At 37.5% G+C, this 18,893-nt stretch overlaps 2 protein-coding genes across 9 annotated transcripts in view; one reads left to right on the top strand and one right to left on the bottom strand.

Annotated features, from left to right (window-relative positions):
• Positions 1 to 8,126, top strand: part of LOC131957907 (leucine-rich repeat and calponin homology domain-containing protein 1) — a 30,306-nt gene extending 22,180 nt beyond the window's left edge. For all 8 annotated transcript variants that reach the window (XM_059322747.1, XM_059322744.1, XM_059322742.1 and 5 more), the window contains one exon: positions 1,245 to 8,126. In XM_059322747.1, coding sequence (XP_059178730.1) covers positions 1,245 to 1,358 — 114 coding nt within the window. In that variant the 3' untranslated portion in view covers positions 1,359 to 8,126. The remainder of the gene's footprint in view (positions 1 to 1,244) is intronic.
• Positions 8,127 to 8,460: 334 nt separating this feature from the next.
• LOC131957916 (uncharacterized) lies at positions 8,461 to 15,860 on the bottom strand. Its single transcript, XM_059322759.1, has 4 exons — positions 11,263 to 15,860; positions 10,500 to 10,673; positions 9,743 to 9,885; positions 8,461 to 9,340 (listed from the first exon to the last, which is right to left on the bottom strand). Exons 1-4 carry the CDS (start codon positions 15,783 to 15,785, stop codon positions 9,201 to 9,203), a joined length of 4,980 nt encoding a protein of 1,659 aa, XP_059178742.1. The 5' UTR covers positions 15,786 to 15,860; the 3' UTR covers positions 8,461 to 9,200.
• Positions 15,861 to 18,893: the final 3,033 nt, after the last annotated feature.

Genomic DNA, 18,893 nt, shown 5'->3' with positions numbered 1-18,893 from the left:
AGTACATGCCCTACCCTAGTCTGACCAGTAACTGCCCTACTCCAGCGTCAGCCCACCTGTGACAATTGGCGTACACACTGTGCATGTATTGCAGGACAACCTGTGTGAGTCAGACGACATCATAGAAGGACTGCGCCTGATGGCTGTAGCCGACACAGTTCACCACTTGCTGCGCTTCCCTCGTCTGGAGCCCAAGGATTTTTATGTTGCCAACTTTTGCATTTTTCTCATTTTTCTAACCTTGTGTACCTGCTTCTTCCATCCATTTTGTTTGTAATTTTAACTTGACTTTCATGAACTGTATCAGCATTTATTGTGTACAAAATGTTTTCTATAACATTCCCGGTAAATGTATATTTTTCTGATCATTTTATGTGATACAAAATGTATTAAATGTATTTATTTGTTTGATTTAACCACTTGTACTGTTGCTTGATGAGCTAAATTGTGTAATTATAGTTTCATCACACCGTACTTTATTAAGCTCTATTAAGAATGTGCTTTCAATTTGTTTTAAAAGTTTCTAAATTTTTTTTTGCTGTTGATTGACAATGTGATTTAGCTAAAACTTGACACTTTTTTGCCAGTTGAACTATGGCTGTAAACAATTTTTTAGTGCTTTCATATATTTTCTCTGTATGTGATGTGGTGATAATTAAACAGTTTATAAAGAAAGAACCAACATGTTTCAATGAACAAAAAAATATTGCGAGCTTTTTTTTGGTGTGTACATTATTTTTGCCTTAAAAATACTCATGAATTGTATCATTAGGCTTTTTAGGTTAATTATCAACTGATACCTCTGCAATACAAATTGGATTACTCTTGATAGTTCACTGAATATATGTAATGGTAGTAATTAATTGATTTTCATAACCACTAGTGCCTAAAAGGTTAGATGCTGATATTGTATACTCACACATCACTTACCAATTGTTGTGTGGGAGATAGGTAGCAGATGGTTGCATTGTTTGTGTTTTATTATAATTATTTTACAACAGGCTGTAATGCTTTTTATAATACTACTATGAACACAGTTATGTTAACGAAAAGGTATTTTTCACGTATCAACATGTCTATAAATGTAGAAAATGTAACCTTATGGTGTGACTACTTGTTAAGCCATGTGATTTGTTAAAATTTGTTTAAAATATTTTTTTAAATGTATTGAAAAAAAAATGTTTGTAACTTTAAATGAAGACATCTCTGTCACTGAACTCTGATGGTTTTATTCTACCTCCCAGGAGCAGATCTGTGTGCCTCATGATATCTTTGACGAGAAAGGAATCTCAAGAGTGGCCATTACAGTAGCTGCCCTTGTTGCTATAGGAACCAACCCTAAACAGTCTGCAGTATGACAGTTGTGTGAGCTGTTGAGAGCAGTTGCCTGCCTCTTGATCATGTTAGTGTTGCTGGTGACAGCTACCGAATTGATGGGACTTCCAGTCTATCCATATCGTTGATTTTATTATTTCAGTCATCATTCTAGTTCATTTTTATTTCCTGTTTGGTTAAGTTCCTAACAATTGCAATCAGTTGAAGCTGATTTTTGTTACCGTTGATGTGAATTTTAGTTGGTTCATTTCATCCATCCTAGGTCACATAGACAGTTTTTTTTAACTGTGTATAATAGAAGTTAACATAACGTTCATTTTTTAAATTGTGTAAAATAGCAATGGACGTAACTTTAAAAGACGCTATGAAAGCCCAACTGTATGTTTTTTTGTCTTTTTAAAATCCACATACCCACTACTCACTCACAGGGTTAAACATTTGTAGGTATTTTACTAGCATGCAATTCAAGGCTGTGAATGAGAAGTGATGTTTTTAAATATGACATTTGTTTTATTTTAGCAAAGAGAGAGGTGAAAACACTTATCTATGATCACATGATTTTGTTACATTTCACCATATTAAATGCTTGACAGATCCTCATTTTGCCAATACAACACTGTTCATATGCTGCCTATGTTGTATCTCTATCACTTATTGAACTGCCTTTATAGAGATGAGTCAGCCCTTATCAAACAAGAGAAATGGATGATTGATTGTGTTGAATTATGTACACAAGTTGTGTGACAAAATCACGTTTTTTTTTAATCTAATAACTACAACAAATCCGATTGGCTGTGCACATTTAAAGGACCACTGTATATATGTTGATTTTAGTCAATAAATATATAAAAATTATTTTTTGTTTTGTAGAAATCAGATTTCTATATTTTATTGATTGACAACAAAAAAATCTTTTGTAAAATAAAATTTGATGCTTCTCTTTAGTCATTGTGAAGAAACCAGACTTTTTTTTTATTAGAATAAGAAAGTGTTCACTTTTTAATACTAGATTTAGTTGACTTCTAATTTTACAGTATGTAATTTGTCGAATGTTTGTTTGATTGACTGTTAGAAGTTTAGTTTGAAAGTTAATTGTAATTGCTCAACTAAAGATGTGGCTGGTTTTCTAATAGATTGTTTACTGTAGTATTGGCTAGGGAGAAAGTGATTTTTTTTTAAAAGTAAAATATTGTACAACTGAGTAAGTTGCTTGTTATTTTATTTTTTTATTGTCTGTCATGATTAACTTGGTTACCCACTAAAGCAATAATTTTTGACGATCGAGTTTTTCATTTTTTTTATAAACAATTAGGTCTGCACTGCATTTATTAGCCAATGTTTGAAATACTTGTCATGGCACTTGTATATAAATCAGCAGTTTAAAAATGTAACGTACTTGACTCTAACACCTTATGGTTGTTTTAGTACAACATATTGAGTGAGTTAGCCAGCCACATAATGGTTACTTGACCAAATAACACATTGTTCAAATTAAAATATTTGCAGAGGAAAAACAAACTTACATTTCCAAGTATTACATCCATGAGGCAAATACTTTTTTTTTACTTTTTCCAAGCATAATTACCATATAACAATATTAATTCTACACTTTTTTTTAACATTTTAAACTAGTATCACCGTTTGAGTATATTTGTAAATATTGTTTAGAGATTGAATATGTGAGAGGCAGAGAAACCAATGACTAACAAGTTACAATGTTTTAAAGCTACTGACACTTCTGACTGTCGTCATTTGTTTAAAAAAAATATCCATCTCTTAAGGCAAAAACTGTAAATGTTTCTTTAATTTATAATGTGTATTTATTTCAACCAGCATGCCATGCACACTCATAACAAATTTAATTAAATTTTTTTTTTACCCTGTCCATTGAGTAGGTGGGGTTTATTTATTATTATTTTTGTCTGAATAGATGGGTGATTTATTCTTTCATGTTGTCGTATCATTACTGCTGAGCATTTTTATGTACAGTGATTGAATATCCAGGGCTACTATACAATCCATCCAAACTTATCCACTAGGATTAGATTCGGTTTGATATTTCACAGGGTGTTACGTTTTTTGAAAAGACTTTTTATCTTAGTTTTTTTAAGAAACTCCTAAGAAATATTTGCTAAGTGATTGTTTAGTTATCAACCTAAAACAGTTTACTTCAAATAACGTGTTCAAATTATCTTCAACAAACATCTTTAAGTGGGAAGTTTTTGTTTTTATAGATATTTAAAATTAACATTAGCTATTTTTAAGTGTAGACTTTTTGTCTATTTGGCCATATTCTGTTGACATATCATTCATTCATAGTTTGTTTATATTTTTAGTTCTGTTCTAAATATAGAAAACAAGGGAAGTCACTTCGCCTAATGAAAGATCTCAACAGCTCAAAGAAAACAAAATCTCTATTTTCTATAAGCTAAACTAATTCACACTGTGGCTGTCTTAGTTTAACTCTGGAAATAGATGTATCATAAATTAAAGAGTTAAATTCTGACTCGTATATTTGTAAAAGATACATATTATAACGTGTGCACCTGTTGGCTTTTATCACACAAGATTTACACCTGAGGAGGATTTTTTTAATGTGTTTAATCAATCATGTTGTAATGATAAATTACACAGCTAATAACAATTAAAAAAATGGTGTAAATCTGTGTTGATGAGGGTCAGAGTTATCTCCTCTTGTACACTTGCTTCCCCTTTTTTAGACTGCTGTGGAGAGTCATTCAATGAACATTTGAGAAGCAGCTGTAGCTTTGGTTTGTGTTTCTTACATCTACACATTTTGATTCAAACTTTACCTGTAAAGTTGAGATAGATCAGGATTTAGCTAAAATGGAATTGGTGGTTGGTTGAAAAGAATTCACAGACTACTCTTGGCTAGTCTCAGTAAGGATGTCTTCTGCAAGAATTTAAATATGGCTAGAGATACATTGACTTAACTACCAATCAATAAGCCTTACGTCTCTAGCAACTACAAACCCCATGTTCAAATAAGAATCTTTCGTGTAGTCTGTGAACAAAACAAAGCTCTAGGTGCTGATCTTCAGCAAATGTTGATTCAATGAATCGCTTGTAGTTATTGAGTAGTGGCTTCTTTTTTTTTGTTTTCGCTAATATTAAGCTGCATATTCACGATGTACAAAGACTTACCCAGTTTGTCCCCTGCTCACCCTATAACTATGCTGATATCCACATTACAAATTAGCCACTTTATTTTTAAAAAACCCACCCTGTTTTTGCTTTTCATTCATCTGTTTTGTAGGACTAACTAGTGTAACTTTTCTGTCCATGAAAATCTTGCTCAGCTGTTTAAGCATTACAGATAAACTTGATATTTTTCCACATCGGGCTTTTAGTCCTTGGAAATTGAAAGTCAATTTTTTTTTCACAAAGGGCTTTTGATCCATGAAAGTTTGAAGATATATTTTTTTACTCATGGCTTTTAGTCCTAAATAGTAAAGTTGATATATTTTTACCTAGTGCTTCACTCAGGTTTATTAAAGTCTCTGGAATGTTGACTAATGATATAAAAACCGCTCTTCATTACTATTTTTTCAACAAAAGCAGTCAAACATTTATCTGCTGTATATACTTTTCCAAATGCAGAACACACACACACCCCTTTAGCTTTATGAAGGAACATTTTTTTTTACAGTTCATATTGAGATTTTATTGTCCATCTTGGAAGTGTAGCAAATCTGACAATTTAGCTACTGAATGCACCCAAATAAAATTGTTTCAAAATATCTGGCTCGTAAGCCAACACCCATAAATATTTCCCACAAAACAGTAGCTTTGAACCACAATTTATAGTGTAATTAATTAAAGGTATTTACATTTTTTTAAATGTAGCTATAAAAAAAGCAATTTAAAAAGTAGCTCTTATGTAACTGAAACAAAAGACCTTAAGAAAGATTTTAATATAGTTTTCTACATAGTTATCAGCTGTAATGATTTTTTATATCTTGGTTTTTAAATAATCTAATGTTGGAATCCCTGTCCACAGGTTCAGACCAGTTAGTTGCATGCCGTGTAAGTCTAAGACAGTCTTTATTTTTGTAACATGACCTTTGACCCATGTGCAGTATTAAAGCATTGGTGTATAGAAGTGTGCCATTTTGAACTGAGTTTTGTATTATAGTTTTTTTTTTTGTTTTTTGTACATTTATAGCCAACCTGTCTGTATTTGTAATGATATATGACTATAATTTATTACTTAACCATGCAATGTTTGACAATGCTTGATTTTTATCTTTTTTTAACATGACTATTGAGGTTTGTTTCGTAAGATTTGTTCTGGCTATCTCCTGACACTTGTCAAATAAAACTTTCAAGGCAACCACCCCCTTTTATTTAAAGTCTTACAGTAGTAGATTTGAACAACTAGATGTAGAATTACCTTCCAGTTGTATTGGTATTGGTGAGAGCAAGGTGGAGATTTGGGGAGGGGGAGGGGTTGAACCTGTTCCATCAGGTGAGACTTAGTGATGTCTAACCAACAACCACCTGGTTCCCACATGACCAAGTTACCTGCACTTCTTATCTACCTTTGTAAGTCAATATCTTGTTTCTGACTCTGACTTGTTTCAAGATCACGTAATGAAATCTCTGTAATGTATGTAAAAATGTGTATGCATTGTAAACTATTCATATCATCTGTGTGCCAAGTAGGTGCCATTGTGTAGATAACTTCATTAGGTCTTCATTAGTCTAATCCATTATCTTTTGCTAAAAAAAATATGAATACATTTTTACACTAAATTTTAAAACGGAATGATTGTAACAGCCTTAATATGAGCTGTTGAGTTGTTTTTTAAACTTTGTTGCTGGAGAGCTAGACTGTCAAAGCAGCTCATGTAGGTCCTGATCACCTCTGACTTGTCCAACTAAATGTATCTGGGTAGGTCATTTTTGTTCTATGCATTTTGTCAAGTTTCTTGCCTGATTCTTGTGTTTCAAAGAAAGGAAATAGTTCCCAATGCAAAAAAAAGTTCTGCTACTACTGAACAAGTTCTGTTACTAATGAACAATAAAAAGGAAACTTCTGTTCCTAATAAATAAATTGTTACCAATATTTAAAAAATTATGTTCCTAATGCAAAAAAATACTTTTACTGTTTTTATTTTTAAAAAATTCCAAAATGGAAAAACAAGTTCTACTTGCATTTAATTTAAGAATTTGTTTGTTACTCTTATGAAAAACAATTTCATAAAAGAAGGTCATGCAGCTCATTGTGTTCCCAGTTCTCTATATCAGATATTAATTCAAACATGTCCCTTCAGCTTTCTCTACCCTTCTGCCTCTAGTGGTGGGGAAAAAACTTCTGCAATAAATGAAGTCAGTTTTTATATGCAATTTATGCAACATTTTTCTTGAGTTGGATGGGTTTATGCCTCTGTTTATGCTTGGTTGGAAGTACATAACTTTTTTTTTAGTCCACACATTGATAGTCAATGTTATGTTTCTTAAATCCTCCGCTTGACACCTTCATTTTTTAATCAAATACAGCTTTTTATTCACCACTTTCTCATAGCCTGAATTTTGTAAGTCATTCACTTATTAACTATAGCATTTTTTTTTAAAGATCTTAAACATTTGTTTTTCAATTCGTACATATTTCAAGTGTTACATAGTGTATAGTTACAAATACAGCCATTATAGGTATGATCACAACTCTTTAACCCACCCATAGCTACAATGTTATTGTATTCAATTAAAGGTAATCATTTTATATACAAGTAATCAAATATTTGTTCCCTCATTCCAACTGATATTATACATTACATGAAGTTTAATTACATTAATTAATCGAACAATCCTAATTTACCAGCTGAGAATCCATGACAAGCAAATTGAGTATCAATGTTAATATAGTAATTGTTTTAATTTTAAAGATCTCATCTCATTATCCATGTTAAATTTCACATTCAAACAAATTGTGTTATAGGTTATATTGTTGGTAAAATTGGTGTAAAAGCTAGTGACTATTTTCAACAGGTCATCACTGATAAGTTACGTGTGTCAACAGTTGTTGTTTTGCTTTAAACCAGCTCTGTGAATACAATATTGTTACCCCTATTGATTCACTTAAACTGTTTTGTGAAAAAAACTAATGTTTAATTTGTAGACTTCAATTTATGAAATATTTTTTTAATGTAAATAATTAATTTTTTTTCAAAAACACTTTCACTAAAAATTTAATTTACAGGTTTTTTCTTGATAAATACCCTTTATATGAATCCCATTTAAAGCTAGTCTACATATTCAATTAACATTTCTCAATTATCCAGACAATAGCTGAATTGGCTAATATAACATTTCAGTCATGTAGAAAACAATTTGTTCATTTTTCTATGCTACACTCATTAATTCCCTGCCACACTTATAAATTTCACCAGTGACATCCATCTACCTAACATATCCACATTTTAACCACCACATCCACATAGTACCCACCACATCTATAATCACTTGCCACGTCTATGGTTCACCAGCCGTGAAGAAAATACTGCATTTACTAGCCACCCATACCTAATAGAATCTTCAGTATTCCCTAGGTGTTCAGTTATGTTCCAATCAATTGTTACTTTACACTCAGATATTTCACACAATGTTTATAGTCTGGTAGTGTTGGGGGACTTTGTTTGGCTCAGTTTTAGCTGTGTCAAATTTATTTATATACAAAACAATTTGGTTTCTTACAATGTGTTGAGTAACTGCGCTTGTAAATCATTTTTCTTTGTTTGCCATCCATTAAAAAACATTGAACAACTTAATTGGCCTTGATTCATCATGTCATTGTTTTGTGGCATTATTTTGTGTTATTTATTTTTTTTCAAAATTTATCTTCTTGGTCTTGTATAACAGATACTCATTCAAATTTGTTTATGAATTAGGGAAATCTATAGGTTAGTTGTAGAATGGTCAGAACAGAATTTTTCATAATTAAAATTGAGAAATAAAACTAAAACTAGCAATGCCTTTTTTCCATAAAAATGGAAGTGTATAAGATCAGTAAGAACAATGTGCGAGTTTTAACAAATAAACTGCTCATAACCAATAACAAAACAAAGCTGACAAAATAAACTTTTTATTTGTAACACTCCCAACATGAGAAAAAGCAAATCTTTTAAAATTAAAACTCTTTTTAAAAAATAAAAATATCTTTGGCATAAATATAAATTGTATTTGAGATACATGTATTTATAATGCTGCTTTGAGTGAACACAATATGCACTAATACAATGTGTAGCTTAATACAATCGAACTACACACAGAAGCAATTGCATTAAAACTTCAATCTTTATCACATTCATATAAAGAAGTTCTAAATTATATCTATCGCCAATTACAAAGATTTAATAGTAATTCGTGAGATTTTGAAAAGTTAACAGAATATTACAACTTTGCAAATTAATATATTACAGTAACCAAAATTTTAGGTATATGAATTCATACATGAATTACATTGTTTTTCACCAATAATTAGTTCTTCACATCCTCCAAATTCTACATAATTAGTGTGCATACATCCTCACAAGACTAGTTCTTTAACAAAGATGATAAAATAATGACAAAGTCCAAAACTGAAGAGTGGTGAAGTTAAAAGAAAAATTTACAAAAGAACAATAGACCAGTGATAGAAATAGCTGTAACACTTTACTTTAGATATTTAACTTTTAACATGGATATTAAAAAAGCCTAAAAATGAAAAAGAATTAACTTGTTTTTACAGATAATAAGCTTTAGACTAAACTTTTAATTATTACAAACGACATTAATTACCTGAGCATAATCTTTACAACATGGACATCTCTTTCCTGAAATACAGCAAGTAAGATCAATGTCTGCTAGTTATCTGATGTGTTTCTCTCACTACAGGCCTTCATACCATTAGTCTGGTTGAGAAAATGAGAAATGTTGACACAGGGACTTGATGGTTTGATTGGATCACACTGTTCAGCCATAGGTTCATTCATGTTAACAACACCTGGTTAGTGGACAAGCTTAGGGTTAGTCATGTTAAAACGTGGCTAGTGGACAAGCTTAGGGTTGGACATGTTAACACCTGTTAGTGGACAGAAGCTTAGGGTTAGTTATGTTAACACCTGTTAGTGGACAGAAGCTTAGGGTTATTCATGTTAATACCTAGTTAGTGGACAATAAGCTTAGGGATAGTTCTGTTAACATCTGTATCTAGGTGATAGGTAGGCATTTACTTACAGTACGTATAATCATTATAACCAAAGATTCGTTAATGCATTTCTCCTGGGGAGCCCCCCCTTGTAGCAAAACGTGTGAAAGAAATCCTGTTTAGAAAGTCCTAGTCTGTAACATAAAGCAGGCCTTCACATAAGAAAAAATGAAATTGTAACTTTGTAAAGCCACTTACATCTGGGCAAGTCTTCCTTGTAAGGATGCTCAAACACAGACAGACCTTCCAGGTTTTCTGATTGAGGGTGGACGATGGCGGTCTTTACACCATTCGAGTCATCTTTCTCCAAGTTGAAGTCATTTGACTCTAGATGTTGGTAACTGTGATAGAAAAAGATGCATATTTTAAAGGTAAAAATGATACAAAGAATTAGTTTTCGTATAACTATAATATAACGTGACATAATTGTCTACTAAATAATGTAATATGTAAGTATTTTTCTCATTACAGTTACAGTTTTTAAAAAATTCATGGGCACACTAACTTTTAAAAGGGAGGCTACTCTATTTAATTTCAGATAATCTTTTGGGTCAATTTATTTGGACAAATGTGTAAAGGGAAGCAACTCTAGTTAATATTATCTTTGGGTTAATTTATTTGGGCATAATATTTAAACAAAATATGGAGACTTTAAAGTGTCACAAATATCCGTTTTAGTTTGTGTATAAATCGACTTTAGTCTCCTTTATCAAATGGGTTACCAAAAGAGCTATATTTATCCAGATCAAGCCCAATATAAAGTTTATACTTGGGCCTAGCTAATATAACTCTCTAATCAATTTGACCAGAAATTCTAAATAGAAATATAGAAAAAATATGTATGATCAGAACGTTAGAGAAGGCTACTTAAAACAAAGACTGTTGGGGCTTACAGAGCTCCATCTTTATACTTAAAGTAATCACGAATAAATACGTTACAACACAATGTGTTTACCTCAGGGCGTCCGTGGCGCCCCTGCAGTGGTTCTTGATGTGTTGGTTCATCTCATTCTTCAGCACAAACCTCTTGCCACAGCCACTACAGGCGAAGGGACGCTGGCCTTGGTGACGCTTGATATGGTCACTCAAGTGGACCTTCTGTCTGAATGCCCGCCCACACTTGTCGCAGCTAAATGACATAAATAGAAACACAAATGTCATACAGGACAAGCAAGGTATGCAGTAGGCTAGGGGTGGACTGGCTATGTTCAAGAGGCCCAGGGAAATTTTTTAAAAATGGACCCTCAACTTGAAATTTTCATTGTGCCTTTTTTTCCTCCACCAAATGAGTTAACACTTTGGCATGAAGGAATGGTAAAATACCAATTTAAAAAAAAAAAAAATTTCTAATACGACTATTGCAGTACTTTTTCTAGGGGCCCACCAAGATTTCCCGGGGGGGGGGGCACTGGGATTTTCCCCGGCAGACCGGCGGACCAGCCCACCCCTATAATGGGTCTTAAAAGGTTTGTTTTTAAACATTTTTTTTAAATGATAGCATTTAAGTCTAATACTACTTGTTTGTGCATGATTATCAATTAACTACCCATAATATACTCAGAGATTTAGAGTAGCTGATATAGCAAGAGAGTAAATGTGACAGAAATGTGCTAGAAATGTGACAGAAATGTGCTAGAAATGTGGTGCTAGTAATATGACAGAAATGTACTAGAATGTGCCAACAATGAGCTAGAAATGTGCTGGAAGTGGCCACCTACTTGTAAGGTCTAAAGTCTGTGTGAGTCATCTCGTGACGTTTCAGCTGGTGTCTGGCACTGAAGACTTTGGCACACACCAAACACGGGAAGTGGTTCCTTATTTTCGTCGTGGAGTCGGGCGTCAGGGGCGGGGAGACCCCGGCGGTGCTGGGTGGGCGTGGATGGGGAGGAGCTTTCTGTGCCGGCCATGTTGTTGTCATGGTTCCAGTGGTTGATGTTGAGCAAGGGGAGGTGGTGATGATGTTAGTGGTGGTGGTGGTGGGTTGGTGAGGATCTAACACCTGCACGGAGGATGGCGTGGGGGTTTGGGTCGTGGAGTCTAAAGCGAGTAAGGAATTTGTCGGAGGGAAGAGAATTGGCTGAGCTAATGCCCACCCATTCAAATCTCCTTGCAGGGGAGATAAGTTTGGCAATTCAATTTTAGCGAAGTTATCGGTCTGTATTGAGAGAGACTTGTCATCTTGAGTGATGGTAGAGTCGGGTGTCTTCAACTTCCGGGGCGAGACCTCCTGTTCTATTTTTAGCTGTTGGGGAATTTTGTTTCTTCTCCGCCATTTTTTGTTGAAGATGCTCGGTTCATTTGTGTTGCTAGCCGCGTCTTTTGACAAGTTAACCTTTATTGTCACCGATTCTACTTTTTCTATCACCGTCCCCTCGTTCACTTGAGGAGTTGGGTCTTCTTTCGAAGGATGAACTTTAACCTTTCTTTGTTTCGTTTTAGAGTTTAAAATCAAATCTTCTAACCACGCTTTGTTGGTATCGTAAACAGTTTTCGAGGGATACGTTTTTCTTTCAATTTCTCTGGCATCCTTGCAGGCTAAAAGTCCCAGATAGTCCAGGTGAGACAGAGTTGGGCATGATTCATATTCTTCCTTTTCAGTCTTTGAATGTTGAGCGTCCGGCTTCTCCTGACTACTGCCTTCAATCTTTTCTTCTGTTTTTTCCAGACTTTGTAAATTCCCACCAAGTTTATTGGATGTTTCTGAGAGTGCTTGAGGTAAAGTGCAATTGGTTCTCGCATCCAGTGAGTTTGAAGCTTTAGCGAGGGTACAATCGCTGGAGGTTGGTTGTGGTTCGGGATTCGATAAATAATTTCGTTTAGATCCGGGCTCGTTTTCGTGATGGTTTTTCGATTTGAAACTTGAAGTTCTGTTTACTGTATCACCGTTGTTAAACGGCAGACTAAGAACAGAAGGTTGGATTGTCCATTCTCTAGCTTGGCCTGTGGTCAGTTTTAGATGACTCTGTGCTGGGGAGATAACTTGCGTGGTTAAGGGTACGAGAGTTGAGTAACTTTTGTCTCCGTTGGAACATATAGCGAATGGGTTAACGTGAGCGTTGTAAGAAGTGTGACGGTTTGAGGCTAAGTCGGCATCTACCAATGTACCATCAGCGATGTGCAGTCGATGAACGCGATCAGTTAAAGTGGGCGTGGTTTGATTCATGTAGTTATCTGTGGTTGACAAGCAGGGCGTGGTGTTCTCGCCTAGCTGTTGTACATAGGCTTCTGTTATACGACCTTGCCCTTTAACCGTGTCGAGTTCCGTTATGACACAGCAATCGTCTGCTTGCCTGTACTCTGTACATTGTGACTCACATCGAACATTCCTACATTCTTTACAGTCTGTGGAAGCAGGGGCGTCTCCTGCATTCCCATGTGTTTTGTCTTTTCCACATTCCCCCGGGCAGCCGTAATGCACGTCTTCCCTTTTTCTTGCTTTAGCAGAAACGATAAGTCCAAAGTTGTACAAGAAATTCCCCTCTGTAGGTTCGGTCGGTGTTTTCTCCTCCGGATACCCAAACTCTGATGTTAGCTCTACTGGATTAGCTAAACAGCCATCATCTTTTAGCCGGTCACAGCACACTGACCGGCACAGCTCAACCGTGTTAAATTCGGTTTTACGGAAACCCTGAAGCAGACCATCATGGCAGTCCTCTTTGTGACAATCATCTATTATCGCCCCTGTTTTGTCGAAGGGGTGACGCGTTGTCTCGTGGCTTGCGTTACTCACGTGCGCATCTTCTTCGATTCCTCTGAAGTTGTTGCCTAAAGCTCGAGACTCCGTGTGTTTGTTGTCTTCCTCCATCGCTATACCCTCAGTGGCTGGGCATTTATTATCTACTGCTACATGTTCATCAATCATCAGCTGTCTGGAATCGTCGTCTGCTTCCGCTAACTGGCTAGATGGAAATGAATTTGAAGACTCCTTTTCGGAAATTCCCGACTGGGATGCGGAACTTCTGGTTTCGGAATACTTGGTGGAAATGCACGCCGAGGGAGGGTCAGACTGTTCGAGGGATCTGCTAGTCGTTTGGTCGGTGTTCAGCAATTCGACCAGGTCCGCGTGTTTCTTCTTCACGTGCCGCACCAAGTTGCACTTCTCCGTGAAGCTGCACAAGCAGATGTTGCACTTGAACCTCTCCGTGTCCACGGTGCTCTTCCGCCGGCTGACGCGCTGGGAACTCTGGATCCACCTCTCGACGTTCTCGTCCGAGTGGACGTTGTGGTCCTTCCTGATGTGCAGCTTGATGCTGCCCAGGTAGAAGTGTCGCTTCTCGCACAGCTGGCACCGGTACATCACGTTCTCAGAGTTGCAAGCCTCGTTCTCGATATGCTTTGCCAGGCCTGTGCTGTCGATAAATTTCTTTTTGCAGTCGTTGCATTCAAAAGGTCGACTTCCGGTGTGTTTTCTCATATGGACCTTGAGATGAACATTTTGGGAGAAATCGCGATTGCAGATGTTGCATTTAAAAGGTTTGTTGCCCGAGTGAAGCTTAGCATGTTTAGCGAGGGTTTCTTTCCTTATGAACACTTTGGAACATAAAGTACAGCCATAGGACGGTTTCCCGCTTGCTACGTGAGCTTCTATTTTTTCTTTATAGTACTGGGCATATTTCTCTGGCGCTTTGTGGATGAGTTTATGCTTGAGAAGGTTGTGACGGTAGGTGAAGGTCCTCTTGCAGACGTCGCAGCTGTAGGGCTGGACGTGGCGTCGGTGTAGGACCTCGACGTGCGTCTCCAGGTGGCTGTTGAGGGCCTGCGCCGTGGCGAACTTGTCCGGGCAGTAGGGACAGTCGTAGCCCGACTGGGTGACCTCCCCCGCGTCATCCCGTGGCTGCAGCAGCCGCTGCTTCTCCATCCCGTGGGTGCGCATGTGGTTGTTGAAGGAGGACCGGCAGCGGAACACCACCCCGCACATGTTGCACAGGAAGCGTTTCTTCGTCTTCTCGTGGTTGGCCTCGTGTTCGTTCCTGTGGCCAGTCTGCTTGAAGCCCTTCCCGCACACTCGGCACAGAAAAGGCCGAACATCCGTATGGGATTGCTCGTGTCTTTTCAATCTATAAATAGTTTTAAACACCTTCCCGCATTCCTTACAAGACAGATCTTTCTCCGTGTAAGGTTTTCTGGGCCGGCCTGGACTTTTCGCGGTGTCAGATTTGGATTTTTTCCTAGAACCACTAATCTCGCCTTTTTTTATCTTTAAAGCCCGTTCGTGGACGTTCATATGGCCGTGTAGATGGGCCTTTTGCTTGAAACTTTTGCTACATTGTTGGCACTGGTAGGGGCGGATCTCGCTGTGAGACATGAGGTGACGACGAAGGTGGTACTCACCACGAAACACCTTACCGCACGTTGGGCACTCGACTGAGTGCTTCATGGATCTTCCTTTCTTCCTGGCTTTCTTCACCGGGCTTCTCGTCGCCTCGTCTTCGTCCATGCTGCCGCTGTCTTGATCTAGTTTTGTTTTCCCGATGTTTTTACTTGGCTGCCATTCCTCATCTGATGTGTCGCTGTTGTCTTCTATTTTAACCAACTCTTCGTCCGTCCCCTCGTCGTCAACGCCGAATTTCAGTCTCGTCGGGTCGATGAAATCCTCCCCGCCCGACATTTTAGGTTTTAGCGTGAACTTTAGAGGCTGTTGATTGGTCGGTTCTTCGTACTTCATCTCGCTCTTTAGAGAAATTGTGTCTGGTGTCGGTGTGAATGAAGACTGGGGTAACTGTAAACTCGGAACAGAAGGTTTTAGATCAGTTGGTGTGACCGGGTCTGGATGCTCTGGTTTGATTTGCATGTAGTTTAAGTTAGGGATCATGGATAGGTAAGGGACCTGATGAAACAGGTACGGGTGGGGTGGTAAGAAGATCATCCCTTGGGATGGGAGTGACCCGTTTGGGTAGACACTCTCGGGGTAGAGCATGCCTGGGTACTGGAACCCTCCAATCAGAGACTGCATGTCGTGGTTGGCGCTGCTGGGGTACGGGGGAAGCAGGGAAGGAACGGAAGTTGTCGCGGGGTGTGTCGGGTATAGAGGAGCCCGGGACAACCGGTTGACTAGCTCCGAGTGTTGATTATTGGGTATGCTCATAGGGAAGAGATTCGGCGCCATGGAGTACACGCCCTTGTTTGATTCCCCACGAGTTAAGTCCCATGTATGTGGAGGTGGCGCCGGTGACTCACGAGGCACGGAAAACGCGCTGAGCTGGAAGCTGAATGGGCTGGTTATGCTGGGGTTGGTCCACATGGAGTGGAACGGTAAAGGGGCGGATGTCGTGGTGATGGAGCAGTTTTGGTACCCTCTGCCCGGAATCTCGGCTCGCACAGGTGACGTTGTTCGAGTTTGATTGGATGGGATAAAAGAATTAAACATTTTTTTACAGATGGTGGAGTTCACTTCCTGTTCCTGGGGCTTGTTTGAATCGCTCCGAGCCAACATCTGCCTTAGAGGGCTGTCGTACTTATGAACAGAGGACGGAGATTGTTTGATGGCGAGGGTGTCCTGTCTGAGAGGACTATGTCCCTCCGTGTGGGGGCTGGGTCCTAACTCACACCAATCTTCAACAACAAACCCCTGCAGGTCCTCTTCTTTGAACCGAGAGGCGGACTCTTTTTTGTCTTCTTCTTGCTTTGGGTCAGAGGTCAAAACAGCGTCAGCTGACTTGATTACGTCAGTGGTCACTATTTTTTTAGCGTTGGGGCTTTTTCTGGATTTGCTTCGAGTTCTGATTGGCGGGTGTGTGTCTGACGTCACAGTGGGATTGTCGGCTGGTGGTTTGGTACAAATATTCGTCGTCTGCTGGGGGGCGACGGGACAGTCAGAGAAGACTGCAGTCGTTTCGAAGTTGGACGATTCTCGCTTCTTGGGGGTTCGCGTTTTCCTTTTCCTGGCTCTAGAGGTGGGTGCTTGAGTTTTAGGCTTAAGAATTGGACTTCGGTCTTCTACCTTCATGCTCCTCGCGCTCATAGCAGCCAAATCTCTGTGGATACAGGACTCACCTGTTCAATCTGCAAAACACCTGTTCTAAGTCTGCTGTACCGCTACAAGATCCTGTTTATAGTCTAAAAATACACCTATTTCCTGGCTACAAGACACACTTGGTTCCCGTCTGCTAGAAACACCTGCCCAAGTAGAAAATACAAAACATCTAATAAGTCATGATATATTTCTCAGCTAAAATTTACAGCTAAACATTAAAGATATGAACTTTCTTTTTAAGGCGGGAGCAGAGTTTCTTCCAGGCATCTCTTCGGGGGAGCACAGCCCCCCCCCACTCCCCCCCCCCAACGAAATGGAATTTATATAGAAAATATATACTTTTAACATTGTCCCTTCCCCCCCCCCCCCCCCCCCCCCCAGAAAATTTAGTCGCCCCGGAAAAAAAGGTCTGGAAGAAACACTGGACGGGAGAGAACACACGACAGTTCATTCAATTCGCGTATTAATTATTATTACGGTTAGTTAAATTTAAACATGGATATATGTATACCATAGACGTCTTTCAAATAACTCGAATAATAATAAATATTTAATAAACAATTATGCATTTTTTTTTAAGTACAGGTTTTTATTTAAGTTTTAAAAAACAACAACAGTATTTACAAAATCTTAAACAGTAAATAGATCGAACTCTGTTTTTACAAGCAATAAAACAAATAAAGCAACTATGAGGAAAACAGCAAACTTAACATTGTAAAACTAAACCTTAATATAAACTATTCACACCAACGTACAATAAATAATGATAGTCCTGATATTAAAAACACCTGAGAAGGTCAACACGTTTAGAATTTATATCAAGGTTTTAAAACCAGGTGCCTTAGACCTAGCCTATATACCGACCCCTAGTCACAAAAAGCCCAACTTGACAATACATACAGCCTACATATTATGAAAATAAATCAACGGCTCTTTAGTGTAATAGACTAACAACAAAAGAAAGAAACGCATGCATTGTTGTTATAAAGATTTTGAAACAATTTTAGAGGTCGGCGTGGTCGAGTCGGTAAAGCTCATGGTTGCTAAACCGAAAAGTCTCGAGTTCGAACCCTCGGCAGATGAGGCTAGTTAGCTGGGGACAGCCACTCTTCTAGGAGAGACAACTCCAAAATCAAACAACTGCTGCCTTGTAGTTTGTTCTTAGTTGGACAAAGGCTATGGAAGCAAATCCAAAAAGAAAAGCAGGCTGAAATCGGAGTCAATGGCCTCATAGGCGCATAACCAGTTGACACGTAACGCTTAATTGTGTTGGAGGCGTGGTCGAGTCGGCAAAAAAGCTCATGGTTGATAAATTCGAACAAAGTCTCGAGTTCAAACCCACTGGCAGATAAATCTCGATCCCCCTTCAACACTAATAATTAAGAACGAAGAAGAAGAAACAATTTTGTGTCTTTATTTATTTATTTTTTTTTTGCATGTTTCTGCTGAAATCGTTATTTTATTTTTGTTCACGTTTGCTGTTCAGACTAAACGGAAGAGGTTGTCGAGTGGTTTCGAGCTCGATTGCTAATGAGACGGTTGGGAGTTTGTTCCGGGTTTATTTTCAACTGGAAGTAAGGGTACTGCAAAAAACAGTACAAACTACAATCACTATTTTAAGTAACATGGTTTATTTTATATTTTTAATGTATAATTTGATGTGAAATTTATATAACTTTGGTTTAATAATTATTTTTTAGAGTTATTTATTACAAATTTTGTGGGTTTTGTTTTTGTCTCAGACAAGTAATTTACAACGTCAGTCGCCTTGCCATGTTTGTTTTAGTATTTCAGTTTTCATCATCAGCTTGTGAAGAGTGAAACAGATTTACAATTGTAATACTTATTTCTTACATGTACTTTCATTCACTGAAAATAGTTTACTTATTCACAATTGCATGAATATTTTCATGTTTGTGTAAGTACAACTTCCCCCCCCCCCCCATCCTCCTGTCCACCTTCAACACATGTTGCATTTTTCTTTACTTATTTTCAAAGTGTGGCTATAATACACTTTTAAATGATGCTAAAAATGATGGCACCAAATTTTTTTTATTTGGTAAAATAGTTGCTTGATGGGAATAATTTAGTGATCTATGAAATTAACTTAAGCATCTCTTATCATGCCAGTATAACTTATTGCAGTGTTTCTAATAAAGAAAAGCTGATGTTCATTATTGTAAGTCTAACTCGTCTCTTGGTTGTGCTAGAGTTAACGGCCCTGAGAAAAAAAATCGAGTTGTCGCTTTTGTCTGATGCACTGCTTTTTCAAACTACTCATAGATCTATTTCAAAGTTGTTTGTATATTCTTTTTGCTGCGGTAGCGAAATAAAAGTCTAGCATAAACATCAACATTCTTTAAAGAAAAAAAGAAC

The sequence above is a fragment of the Physella acuta genome, unplaced genomic scaffold (assembly GCF_028476545.2).
Source record: "Physella acuta isolate Inbredline_101_S28 unplaced genomic scaffold, ASM2847654v3 ptg001278l, whole genome shotgun sequence".
Lineage (NCBI taxonomy): Eukaryota > Metazoa > Mollusca > Gastropoda > Physidae > Physella > Physella acuta.
Note: the sequence above shows the minus strand (reverse complement) of the source record. Positions and strands in the feature narration are given on the sequence as shown.

Coding starts and splice junctions, on each gene's coding strand:
- LOC131957916 (XM_059322759.1), bottom strand. CDS start 15,785: ATGTGGACCAACCCCAGCATAACCAGCCCATTCAGCTTCCAGCTCAGC. Junction 9,886..10,499: donor GGCGCCACGGACGCCCTGAG/GTAAACACATTG, acceptor TTTCTATCACAG/TTACCAACATCTAGAGTCAA. Junction 9,341..9,742: donor CAAGGAAGACTTGCCCAGAT/GTAAGTGGCTTT, acceptor TCCACTAACCAG/GTGTTGTTAACATGAATGAA.